The sequence below is a fragment of the Ambystoma mexicanum genome, chromosome 5q, assembly GCF_040938575.1.
Source record: "Ambystoma mexicanum isolate Mex_15411 chromosome 5q, UKY_AmexF1_1, whole genome shotgun sequence".
In the NCBI taxonomy this organism is placed as follows: Eukaryota; Metazoa; Chordata; class Amphibia; order Caudata; family Ambystomatidae; genus Ambystoma; species Ambystoma mexicanum.
Window position 1 is genome coordinate 1,033,167,044 of NC_090933.1, and position 12,445 is coordinate 1,033,179,488.

Sequence of the window (12,445 nt, forward strand, 5' to 3'; positions counted from 1 at the left end):
TTCTTGAAGCTATTTAAACCACACCTGACTGGGATAACACGCTTCGCATTACTTTGCAATTCTGCAACGTGACGCTCACCGTGTTCAGCTGCACTTGCGAACCTAGAAAGAACAGCATCTGTAAAGGAGAAAAAGGACATTGCTAGCAGCAGCAGTTTACCTTTAATTTCATCATTAGCTGTCCACGGCTCTTGAGATCAGCATCCTGGAACCAGCGCTCCCCCCGAACCGACGGATCTGCAAAAAAGGAAGAAACGAGGCATTAGACATTTTTACAATTTAATGAACAGTGCCTAAAGCTTACCTCGCAAGCTGCTCCTCGACCAGCATCGCCTCAGGAATTCCATGCACCGGGTGATCACCGCGACCTGTGGGAAGATAAGACAACAGGTTAGCAAGAGGCAAGGCATCATAGCGCTTCGCTTAGCGCCTACTCACCGCATCAAGGCGCTCTAAAAATGCCATTACTTACCGGCGAGACCCAATTCATTCTATGCCACCTATTGGACTTCCGCGCACCTAAGGAAGAGAAAAGACATTAGTTAAACCGAAAAGGCATGCAAGGACAATAATATAGCACAACAATGAGACCTACCTGAAAGACTCAAAGCGGGCTGGCATCAGTGAAGTAACTTGATCGCAAACGCCCACCAAGCACAATGCGCCCCTGCCAAGAAGGCAGGACGGAGAACACACCTGCATTAAAAACAAGGCGAGGAGAGGTCCAGTGGGGCCGTGGGTATACGGGGTGGTGGGGGACTGTTTACCCCAGTTGCCCAGTCTTGAATATTGCCCACCTGTATTCCAGGCAGAACCCTCCCGCTGGTCACACCTGGGAACCGCAGAGAAGGATACCTGAGTCCCAACTGCAGGGTGGCGTCCCCGTGGAACCAGGTGAGCGTAACATTCTGTCTGCTGATGGACTAACCCGGGAATGCTGGTGTCCAAGTCCACACCCAGGAAGAGTACCGTCTTACTGGGCAGGATTTTACTTCCCTAAGAAGTTTATGGTTCTCGAAACCGCCAAGCGTGCGAGTTTGAATGAGCTTGCCCTTATCAACCAGACCTCCAAATATGCGAAGACTTCCTTTCCTGTCCTTCTGAGTTTTGCAGCTACAGGTGCCAGACACTTGGTAAAAACTCTTGGTGCTGACTTTAGCCCGAAAAGGCGAACACGGAATTGAAAATGTAACTCCCGTTTGCTAATTTGAGGAACTGTCTGTGGGCAGGATGAATGGGAATGTGGAAATAGGAGTCTTCCAAGTCTAGAGTGGCCAGGAAGTCGTGCCACTTTAGCCAAGGTAGGAAGGTTTTCAGGGATGTCATCTTGAATTTGATGCGCTTAATGATTTTGTTGAACGCTCTCACCAGTAACGGTCTCCAGTGACCGTTTCTCTTTTTGATCAGAAAGAAACAGAAGCAGAAGCCTCTTCCCTTCTATTTGTCTGGGACCGGTTCTATAGCTGCTTTTTGTAGCAGTTTGTGGATTTCGGACATAACATGACTTTTTAAAAGATGTACTTTGTGAGGTGTGGGGGCAAAGGATGGAGGTTGATCCATAAATTGTATGGCGTGACCCTTGCAGATCAACTGCAACACCCACTTGTCCGATGTTATTGTCTGCCAATGTTTGGGGGGGGGGGTGGAGGGTTATTTGTTGACATGATCTGTCAATTCTGCTTGCTCTGGGTTTTGCCCTGGGTAGAGCCACGCTTTCCCCTCTGGGAGTACCTGCTAGAGGATTGATGGAAGGTGTTTCCCTGCGTCTTCTGGCCATAGGAGGGAGGATTAAAGCCTCTGTATTTGGAGGATGAGCCTCGAAAGGGACGAAAAGATCTACAGTCTGTGTCCTGGTCTTTGAGGGAACTGATGGCTCAAGCTGTGTCCGTTATTATTCCCTTGAGGTGGTCATCAATCTTTTTTCCAAATAAGTCTTGCCCATCAAAGGGCATGTCCAATATTTGTGCTTGGACCTCCAGTCTAAAGTTCGTAGCTTTCATCCACGCTGGTCTCCTCAGTACAGTACCGTGGGCCATTTTTCTGAAGCCCGATTCCGTCACATCCACTGGTGCGTCAATCATATGATCTGAGGTAGCCTCCCCGTCCGCTATGATTTTTCTGGCTTCTTCCTGAAGATCCGCTGGTAAATGTTTGGCCAGTTTAGACATACAAAGCCATAGCTCGAGGTCAAACTAAGCTGTCAAGGCTAGTGCACTGCCCACTCTGATAGTAAGACTGACGAGGATACTTTCCTGCCCATGGCCTCTAACTTACGCCCTTCCTCGTGGTGAGGGGCTGATAAGGGCGATGAGGGATTGGCCAATTTCTTTCTGGCTGCCACCCTGATGACAGAATAAGGCTTTGTAGGTCCCCTTAGACAAAGTGGTGCTGTGTCAGGAGCTTTCTACTTCTTTTCAGGTCTTGAAACCAAAGCAGGAGTGGAGAAAGGCGTAGCAAATATCTCCCACATAGTATCAAGAAGAGGAATGGTAGTGACTGTTTCACGTTTGTCCCTGTGCTCATAAAGCACCGGCTTTCCTCTTCCAATGCGACTTGTAATTTGAATAGGTCTGCAGCTTTGCCGATAATGGTATGAAACGAGAACAAATCGTCAGGCGGTGAAGAGTCTCCTGGAGAGTCTCTTTCTAGGTTTTTCAACAATGTAATCGTCCCATTCGCTATGAGTGTCAGGCTCATGCGTAATCTCCCCTTCCTCGGGATCTGAGAAATCCCAGAAAGGGTCCTCTTGCCAATCTGAGACCGATGCAGTCGATGGCACAACCGTAGGATCTCTACAAAGCGATCTTGGCGACGGGACCCTTGTCAGTGAAGCACTGAGCGTCCTGCTCCTGGCTCTGCAAGGGGGCTCAGGTGAACATGCTCTTATATGTGGTCTGCTCCTGGAAGGAGAATCTCTTGGTGTGCTATGTTGAGGCGAGATGTCCCTCTGTGGAGATCTTACCTCCTTCGGTATGGATGATCTATTCTTTTCCCTTTGACGTCTGTTGAATTAGTCATCAACTCCATGAGTGTTGGATCGCAAGGATCAGCGGGTTCCTCTGTAGTTGGATGCCATGGAGGGCCGTGTTACTTGGGGGGTGAGAAAAGGTTGCTCACCAACAAATTATGTGTCTGAAAACTCCTCCTGAAGAATGTTTGGGAGTTCTGCCATATCTTAAAGGATATAGTTGTGCTCCTATTGGTTCATGAGTTTCCAATATAGGAGGCCCTGTTCCCATTGGTTTGGTGAGACTGCTTTCATTGGATGGCGTAACAGTGGCGTCTGCGGAGGGTGTTTTGGGTTTTGTTTTCTCTATGGACAAAGTTGGCGGTGTCGTCAGCGGTGTCGCTGCATGCTTCGCCGACCATGGCTTCGTGGACGATGACTTAGTCGATGGGTGACGGTCCTTATCAGTCGATGGAAGCTTCGTGGACGAGTGATGGGATTCCTTTGTCGACAGAGCCCAAAAGGGGTGTGAGAAGTTAATTCCACCTTCCTCTTTTATGAGAGGGAGAGGTACTCCTTTCCACTGAAGAGGCCCTTCCCTTTGATGTTTGCCTCGCAGATGGTTTGCTACAATGTACAGGAGCCGTCCTGACAGATTCTTCATCAGAAGATAGACCTTTGACTTCTAAATGTAGAATAAGTCTGTCCTGCAGGGTTTTGCTGAAGAAGGTCCTGCATTGTCACTTTTATGGATTTCATTAGGATACAGACAGTAGATGCATTGCTCATGAGGATCCTTCATTTAGTCAGCTTCTTCATGCACCTTGTGCAGTCCCTGAACAGGGAAGGCTTTTTGGCAGTTGGTTGTTCAGCCATGGTTTGAGGAGAATTTCTCTAGACGAAATTTAGGTGAAAAAAATGTTTTCTGAACCCAGAAACAGAGCAGATGGAGCTTGATCAGGAGATCACGATATGGTATATTTTGGGAATATATTTAATGTTAAAGGACATTTGTACCGCGCACTATCACCACCGAAGTGGTCCCATGGCGCTCTGGCGGCTCTGAAAAAGGGGGGAGAGGGGGTGGGTAAGTGGGAATAAGCTGGAAAAGTGCAAGAGAGCAGTGATGTGCTGTTGGCAGCCTCAGCCCGGAGGTGTTTCATGGTCCGTAATCGTCGTGTGCTGTTGTGCAAGTCTATGTGTGGTTTGTTTTGTTGTTGCATTGTTGTGAAGTTTGTGCGGATTGCTGCGTTTAAGGCTTGTGGTTGTGTTTGGTTATAGTTTGAGAAGTGTATGCAGAGGGATGGAATTGTCAGTTGGTTAGTTGGCATTGCTGTCCTTGCAATTGTGGGATTCCATCTAGGTGCAGTACATGCTAACAGTCACATTTCTATCTAGATGCAACAAGCTAGGTTCAGAATTCTAATATAACAAAGAACAGATTTTGAAAAAGCTAAGAGAGCTGAGGATTCCCTCTGTTAGGCTGCAGTGAAAAACTTGAAGTTGGCTGACTGGGGTGGAGCTTAAGCCCTGCCTCCATAAAGGACCAAAGTGAGGTGGAGGGACTACACAAGTGAATGGCTCAGACCATAATGGGCAATCTACATTAATATTTCTATGGAAATCATGTATATATTGAGTTTTCTAATATTTAAATCACTGAGAATTCCCGGTCCAACGACAGGGAACATTCAAGCATCTTAATCTATGAAAGATCCAATGCTAGAGAAACAAAGTAACCACCGCCCCCAGGACCCTATGGTAAGACAGTTTGTGGTGGGTCTAGAAAGTTACAAAATGTAAGTTAAGTCAATTTCACTTGACTGCTCTTGGAAACTGTAGTTTTACCAAGAGAAGGTATTTAAACCTTTGGGAAATCTAAGAGACTTCCCTGTGCCACTGCACTGAAGGTGCTGTGTGTCAATGTAAAGATAATGCCTATGGAGTTTGTCAGGCTCCAAAGCTAAAAAGAAACCGGGTCAATATCACAAAAAATACAAGAATGAAAAAAAGGGCGCACTCACTCCAGGTTAGAAAATGAAAGTCCTGAAGTCCAGCAAAAGAGCTGGGGGTCTCTAAGGTAGAAGGGAATTAGCACATTTCTGAGAATTCCCCCTAACAGTTTCATGGGGTGCAGTGATTACGGTCAACAATCTCCCCCCCCCCCCCCCCCACGACTGGACCCCACGTACCTAGTCACTGCTGGGTGCTTGCTGCTGCCCTGGGAGGTTGTTCTAAATGGGTTTCATGGGCCAATACAGAGTGGAGGGTGGCTTGTAATCAGGGAGAAGACACGTGGGAAAGAGGGTCAATGGGATGAAGGGGAGGACAGGTGGAAGCCTACAATGAATGGGGAAAGATAAAAAGTTTAACCGTTTCCCAGTACTGATAGTCTAAAGGACAGATCAGTTGCCCCATAAAAAAGTGAGCAAAATGTAGGGGAAGTGAAGCTGAAGGCTGTACTCACCCTCCCCCCTCAAAACGTCAGATGACTTCAAAAACAAAAGCAAACAGATTTGGGGGGGGCATAGAAACTATGGAGGGAAAGTTGCCAAAAGAGAAATCTTTCGTAACATCAGGAGATTAATCGTTGTGCATTGCAGTTGTAGATGTAAAAGTGTGTAATGCAAAGGGGCCCTGAGCTCAAGGACTTTTCTTGGGACCAAAAACAAATACATTGACCACAACTCTACGCTTTTAGCTTGTTTTCAGCCAATTGGCCGTAGAAGCCATGGACTGACGGTTACACTTTTCACCACATGGTTTATCCAGAGGATGGTCTGTATAATGTCACCTGCTCCCCTGGCTTGCCAATACACAGCATCACAATTGGAGTATAATTTTAAGATTCGCTGGGCCAAAACGGCTTCATATACATTTCTTGTTAGTTAGTAGTTAATATTTTTAGAAGCGTGGGATGCGATCCATCTACTCCATTACGTTATTGTTAATATTAGGAACTGTGTATTGTTTTACTAGTCTGAGTGCTCATATATTAGCTCTACAAGAGGATAAATGTACATAAGAGCTATACAAAAAAAAGTGAAATAAATGTTTTTTTATTAAGGAGTATAAGAGACACTATATTGTTAAGTGTGAATTTTGTAGGGCCTATATCGATGGCATCTAAGGTTCATCATATACACATGGGTAATAAGCAAGTATACAAAGATTATCCCAGAATGTAGATTCACAACAATATTGTTGTCCAATAGAAAGCCTGTCAGGTGCTCATACGTAGGAGTTCCTCTTGCACTAAAGTTTAGAGATTCAACTTCTCCAGAATCTTGCTTTGGGTACAGCACTTCACTGCTGCAAAAGCTGCCAAAGCCCCAGTTGGGTGTTTGGAATACCTTTGGGGTGGAGGTCCGGCTCTGGTATGCAGGGTATGATGTAAATCATGACAAAGGTCTATTAATATGGTTTGTAGACTTCAATTATTTTGAAATCACGTCCATCAAAACCCTCATGTTTTGATCATTTGGCAGCTTTTTGGGATTCCATTTAACAAATGTTGGATGCTAGATTTTACACTTCAAAACCAGAATGGATAAAATCCTTTTGAGGGATCTGGGCACAGCCTTGTCCACTTAAATAACTGCAGCATGGAAATATTGCCAATGTCACTGGACGGGCGATTCCGTAAACTATAGTGGCAAAGAAAGGAGGGAGGGAGGGAGATGTGGGATGGGTCTGCAAGCCAGATTTCACACAATCTCCTTCATTAATTTCTTCAATATGAAATACTTTGCCTTTTTCGCTGCTCACTGAAGCAATTCTCAGTACCAAAGAAATAAAACGAAACAAGTGGTTTGGAACTGGTCATCTTGTACAAGGAAAGGGCATTCAATGCTGTAATGCAAATATCCACTCCTTTACCCGATGTAGAAAAAGACTGCTGTGTGGAAGGAGCAGATTTACAGAAGAAACCTTTGAATGATTTAACAGATTCAGCCACGTGAAGAACATTTTAAAATGTCTTATGAAAAAGACACTATTGAAAGGCACTTACCTGCTGGCAAGATTAAGTAATTCATGTTTATCTGATACAGGAGACTTCTGCTCAAGATCCCACAGCAACACATTATTAAGATGTGAATTTTTAATTATAATTGGAACTTCTTCAAACATGTGTTCAAATGCAATGTTTGCCTTTTTCAAACTGTTGAGAAAGAATAACACATTTGGATTAATAATGTGGAAGGTAAAAGGCTATTAGGTTTCATTTTTCATGAAAGGTTGCAAATTAGTAGTTTTATAAGTAGATTGTGCCTTAATACCAGAAGTTATTTACCCAATTGATCCGATAAGTGATTCAATTATACATGAACTTGAATTTTAAATCTAACATTTGGAAGAATGTAACTTACGCAAGCGCCGTAAGTTAGGTCTACAAAGTACCAGCGTCAAAATGATATTAAGTAATCAGTTTGCCAACAGCCACAGCGAAGTATAATAATCACATTGCATTTTTTTTAAAAAAAAGTAATAATTACTCACTGTAGTGGCTAATGTACTCTTCGTTCCCTTTCCTCCATACTGCATGGGCGTGCCTCGCTAGGGACAGGAAACAGAACCTTTTTCCCCAGCAACAATCTTCCCCTTTAAATTTAGAGGCGCGCTGGGGCGCGGCCCTGGGCACATGCGCTCCCCTGACACCGCCCAGCGGCGCCACTCCTCAGTCCCCATTGACGCATCAACTGGACTCCTGAACATCCCTTGAAGACCTGCTATCCAACCTCGATTCCAACACCCCGTGTCCTCATCTTACTTGATCTCTCTTCAGCCTTTGACACTGTCAACCATGCCATCCTGCTCAACCGTCTCCGTGATAATGTGGGTATCACCAATCAGGCCCTGGCTTGGCTGACCCCCCCCCTTCATCTCCTATAACTTCTCTCCCTGGCTGTTCCACCAATACCTGCCACTTCTTGCCCACCGCATTGCCTCTCTCTGCCCCAACTTTCAGTTCATTTTCAGGCTCTTTTCAGCCACCTCTTCTCCTCTCATCTCCGACGGTCTGCCATCCAGGAGTGGTGTGGCGCCAATGATCTCTGCCTTAATGCCAGTAAGACATTCTCCTCATCGGCACACCAACTCACTCCTTTCCTGTCACTCTCTGGCCGCCCTTTCTTGGCCCTCACCCTGTTCCCACCTGTGAGGCTTAAAACCTCAGGGTTATCTTCCACTCCACACTTTCCTTCTCTCCTCACTTCTCCGACGTCTCTTAGATGTCATACTACCAGCTGCACTACCACAGAGGTAATCTTCCTTTCCTCTCCTTCCCCCAGAAGCTCACTCTCTCCAGAGCTCTGGTTCTCTCTAGGCTGGACTACTAAAACAGCCCCTTCCTAAATCTGCCTTCCTTTACTCTCCGCCCTCTGCATCTCATCCAAAACAGGACTGCAAGATTTGTCCTTGGCCTCCAGCCCAGGGATTGCATCCCTCTAGGACTGACATCTCTGAACTGGCTCCCAGTGGCGGCAAGGATGAAGTTCAAAACCCTCTGCATTGTCCACAAGTCCTTCTGGGGCCTGGGACCCCAACACCTTCAACTCTCTTCCGAAATACCTTCATTCTCACGCTCTTCACTCATCCGCCTCAACTCCCTCAGGGTTAGCCGCTTCTCCAAGCAGAGAGTTGGTGGTAGTTCTCTCTTCTGCTGGGGCCTGGTTTTTCTTGGGCACCGCATAAATCATGGTGTAGTAGCTGGAGCCCCTGTCTGACTGAGGAGAATAAGTTACTTACCATATCTGGTAACATTCTTTCGATGGGATGTTCCTCCAATGTATTACACATCTATGACAGGTAATGTCCACAGCTGTGCTGCTTCGGAAAATTCTCGGCAGAGGGCGTCCTGCTTCGATGGCATAGATCTGCTGTTCCGAGGGTCGACGTCACCGGATGTTCTATATAGGACGCACAGCACCCGTAGCCTCAGTTCTAGTTTTTTCCCCAGAACGTGTGGCACCAATCACCTGCCAGAATGACTGCAGATAGCCTTGCGGAAACGTAAGCTGCAATAGCATAGGAAATTCAGCAGAGGGGCAGGTTGGGAAGGCGATGTGGAAAACGTCGGAGGAACATCCCATCGAAAGAACGTTACCAGGTATGATAACTTGTTCTTCGAGGGGATTGTGTCCTCCGACGTATTCCACATCTATGACAGACTCGCAAAGCAGTACCAAATAACGGAGGTGGGAAACGAATTTACAAATTTAGAATATTAGAATTCCCAATCAAATGGCTGAATAAAGGACTGTTACCAAAAGCCAAATCCTGACCATGGATGGAATCCAGGGAATGTTTCAAAAAAATATATACTCAGGCCCATGTGGCTGCGTCGCAAATAGGAACTCCCCTCTGCAGAGGGGTGGAGGCAGCCACACCCCTGGTAGAGTGAGCCCATAAGCCTACTGGAGGGTCCTTTCCCGCCAAACGGTAACACTCAGATCGTCAAAATGATCCATCTGGATATGGTCTGTTTAGAAACAGCCTAACCCAAGCACCTTCCAGCATAACCAACAAAGAGCTGATCGTCCACTCTGACCGGGACATCCGTGAGAGATAGAAACTCAAAGCTCTCATAGGATCCAACCTATGGAGCCTCCCCTCTCCCTTACCAGGATGTGGAGGAGGATAAAATGCCGGAAGAATCACCTTCTGGCTCAAATGGAAGCCCGACACAACCTCTGGAAGAAAAGACGGCCGCACACAAAGGACAACCCTATCCCTCTGGAAAACAGTAAAGGGTGGCTTGGCAGAAAGTGCCTGCAATTCACTCACTCTGCGTGCAGAAGTGACCACAACTAAAAACAGTTTTAAAGGACAACAGTCTCAACGGACAAGAATGTAAGGGCTCAAACAGAGCTCCCATTACGACCTTTAAAACAAAATTCAAAGGCGACAGTGAAAACACATTAGTTCGCCCTTTTAGAAACTGTGAAATCAAAGGAATCTTAAAATAAGAACATTCCTCAGACGAGCGCTTAAATATGGACAGCGCCGCCAGGTAACCCTTAATGGTAACCACTTGCAGGCCCTTGTGGGGCAAAGAAAGCAAACAAGACAACCAAAGGAATGGAACATTGGAAAGGATCCACATTCTGTACCCTGCACCAGTCACAGAACTTTCACCAACGGCAAAGGGATTTTGTTGCGGGCCTGTAAACAACACCTCCATCACGTCTTCGGGGAGTTCCCAATCCTTATATATCAGAACCTTTCAGATACCAAGCATGAAGGCTGAGAGGCTGGACCTCTGGATGGAGAACCCAACACCCCTCCCGTGAGAGCAGATCGTCTCGGTAGCGAAGACGGCGTGGAGGACAGATGGACATCTCTAGAAGGTCCGGGTACCACTCTCTCCTGGCCCATGCTGGAGCAACGAGGATCATTCGGGAACCAAACCTCCGTAACACTTGTGGAATGACGGGGATTGGGGAAACGCGTAGAACAGTGGGAAGGACCACTCCAATACGAACGCGTCCCCTCTTGGGGGAAATTCCTGAGAGCAGAATCTCTCGCACATCCGGTTGACACAGGTGGTGAAGAGCTCCACTTGTGGGGTTCCTCAAAGGGCGAAGCTCTCCAAAAGAACTTCCTGAGCCAGCTCCCACTCGTGAGAGACCGTGCTCTGCCTGCTCCGAGTGTGCGCTGCCGCGTTTTCATCTCCGGCCAGATGAACTGCCGAGATGGAAATTTCCTGCTGGATGGCCCAAAACCAGAGCTGCAGCGCCACCCTGCACAACGGTAGTGACCCTGCCCCGCCTTTTTTGTTGAGGTAGTGCATGACAAACAGGACATTCTACCGCCGCACAGATGGCAGAAAAGCCTTCAGGGCTAGCCTGACAGCCCTCGGCTCTAACAGAATTGATGTGGAGTCTGGACTCCGATGGAGACCAATGGCCGCTGGCTGTCAACTCGTCAGCATAAGCACCCCATCCTGGGAGTGATGCGTCCGTCACGATCGTCACCTCTGGCCATGGTTGCCAAAATGGTGCTCCCTTCATCAGATTGCCTTCGTCGGCCCACCATAGCAGATCCTGGGTGATCGAGGCCGGAATCTGAATGGAATCAGACATCCTGCCGGAGAACTGCGACCACTGCATCTCGAGAGCCCACTGCAGGGATCTCATCTGCAGCCTGGCCTCTGGCACCAAGAAAACGCAGGATGCCATGAGGCCGAGCAACCTCAAGAATTCGAACGCCGGGAGAGACTGGGCCCGTTGAAACTTGTCCACCAACTGGAGAATGTGATGAGCCCTCACCTGGGGAGGCGAACCCTGCTCCAGGGATGTGTCGAGCACTGCTCCGATGTATTGGAGCCACTGGGAAGGCAGCAAATGTGACTTCTTTAAATTGAGGGAGAAGCCCAGCTTGTGAAGGGAGTGGCAGATGGACAGATGATCCAGGGCTTGCTCGGGAGAGCGTGCCCTGATCAACCAATCGTCCAGGTAGCAGTAGATGCGAATCCCCCTTGCCGATATACGCTGCCGCCACCACCACCACCATCAGCTTGGACACAAAACTGAAAATGCGAGTCGCCAACCACGAACCTCCGGTACTTCCTGTGCTTGGGATGAATCGGCACATGAAAGTAAGCATCCTTGAGGTCTACAGACCCCAATCAATCCTGAAGTTGAAGGGCCTGGAGGACTGGAGAAAGTTACCATCTTGAACTTGTCCTTCCTGAGGAGTTTGTTCAACCAAAGCAAGTCCATAATGGGTCTCAATCCCCCCCCCCCCATCCTTTTTCGGAATCAAAAAATAAGGGGAATATCATCCCTTGTTCCTCTCCGCTACAGGCACCAGTTCTATGGCGCTTTTCTCCAGCAGTGATAGGATTTCCTGCACAAGGAGCACATCCGGACGCTTCATAGAGCTTCCCCTGGTGGATTGTCGTGAGGCCTCTGCTGGAAGGGAAAACCGTAGCTGTGGGCTATAATCTCCAGAACCACACATCTGAAGTAATGGCCCGCCATTCTCCAAGATGCTGCGCAAGTCTGCCCCCAACCGGCGAACCATGGGACATAGCCTGATGACTGAGTGGATGTGGCAGTGCCTGAGGGCAAAGAGGCAACTGCCTGAGCGGCTTTGGCAGCCAGAGTACCTCGCTTTCCACCCCGGGTATTCCTACGGTGGCCCCATTGACTGGCAGCTCCCCTCGATCTACCAAAGGAAGAGTAGTACCGAAAGGAACCTCCCCTCCATTGCTGTCCCCTAGGATGAAAAGGCGGAGGTTGACGTACTGCAGCACTCAAAGACTTTGCTGCAGCTTTGGAGGTCTGCAACTTCTCAAGGCTCTCGTCAGTCTTGCTGCCAAACAGATGAACTCCATCAAAGGGAATGTTGAGAAGCTGGGATTGCACATCAGCAGCAAACCCAGAATTCCGCAACAACGCAAACCTGTGTATCACGGTGCTCGCAGAAATGGACCGGCTGACACTGTCTGCCGTGTCCAAACCCGACTGAAGGGATTCGCACATGGCATCCTTG

The 12,445-nt window shown here is 47.8% G+C and overlaps 1 protein-coding gene across 1 annotated transcript in view; it reads right to left on the bottom strand.

Moving 5' to 3' along the window:
• The window catches only part of EIF3H (eukaryotic translation initiation factor 3 subunit H), a 434,278-nt gene that overhangs the window by 127,158 nt on the left and 294,675 nt on the right, over window positions 1-12,445 (bottom strand). The window contains exon 5 of the mRNA XM_069621535.1: window positions 6,960-7,109. Coding sequence (XP_069477636.1) covers window positions 6,960-7,109 — 150 coding nt within the window. The remainder of the gene's footprint in view (window positions 1-6,959; window positions 7,110-12,445) is intronic.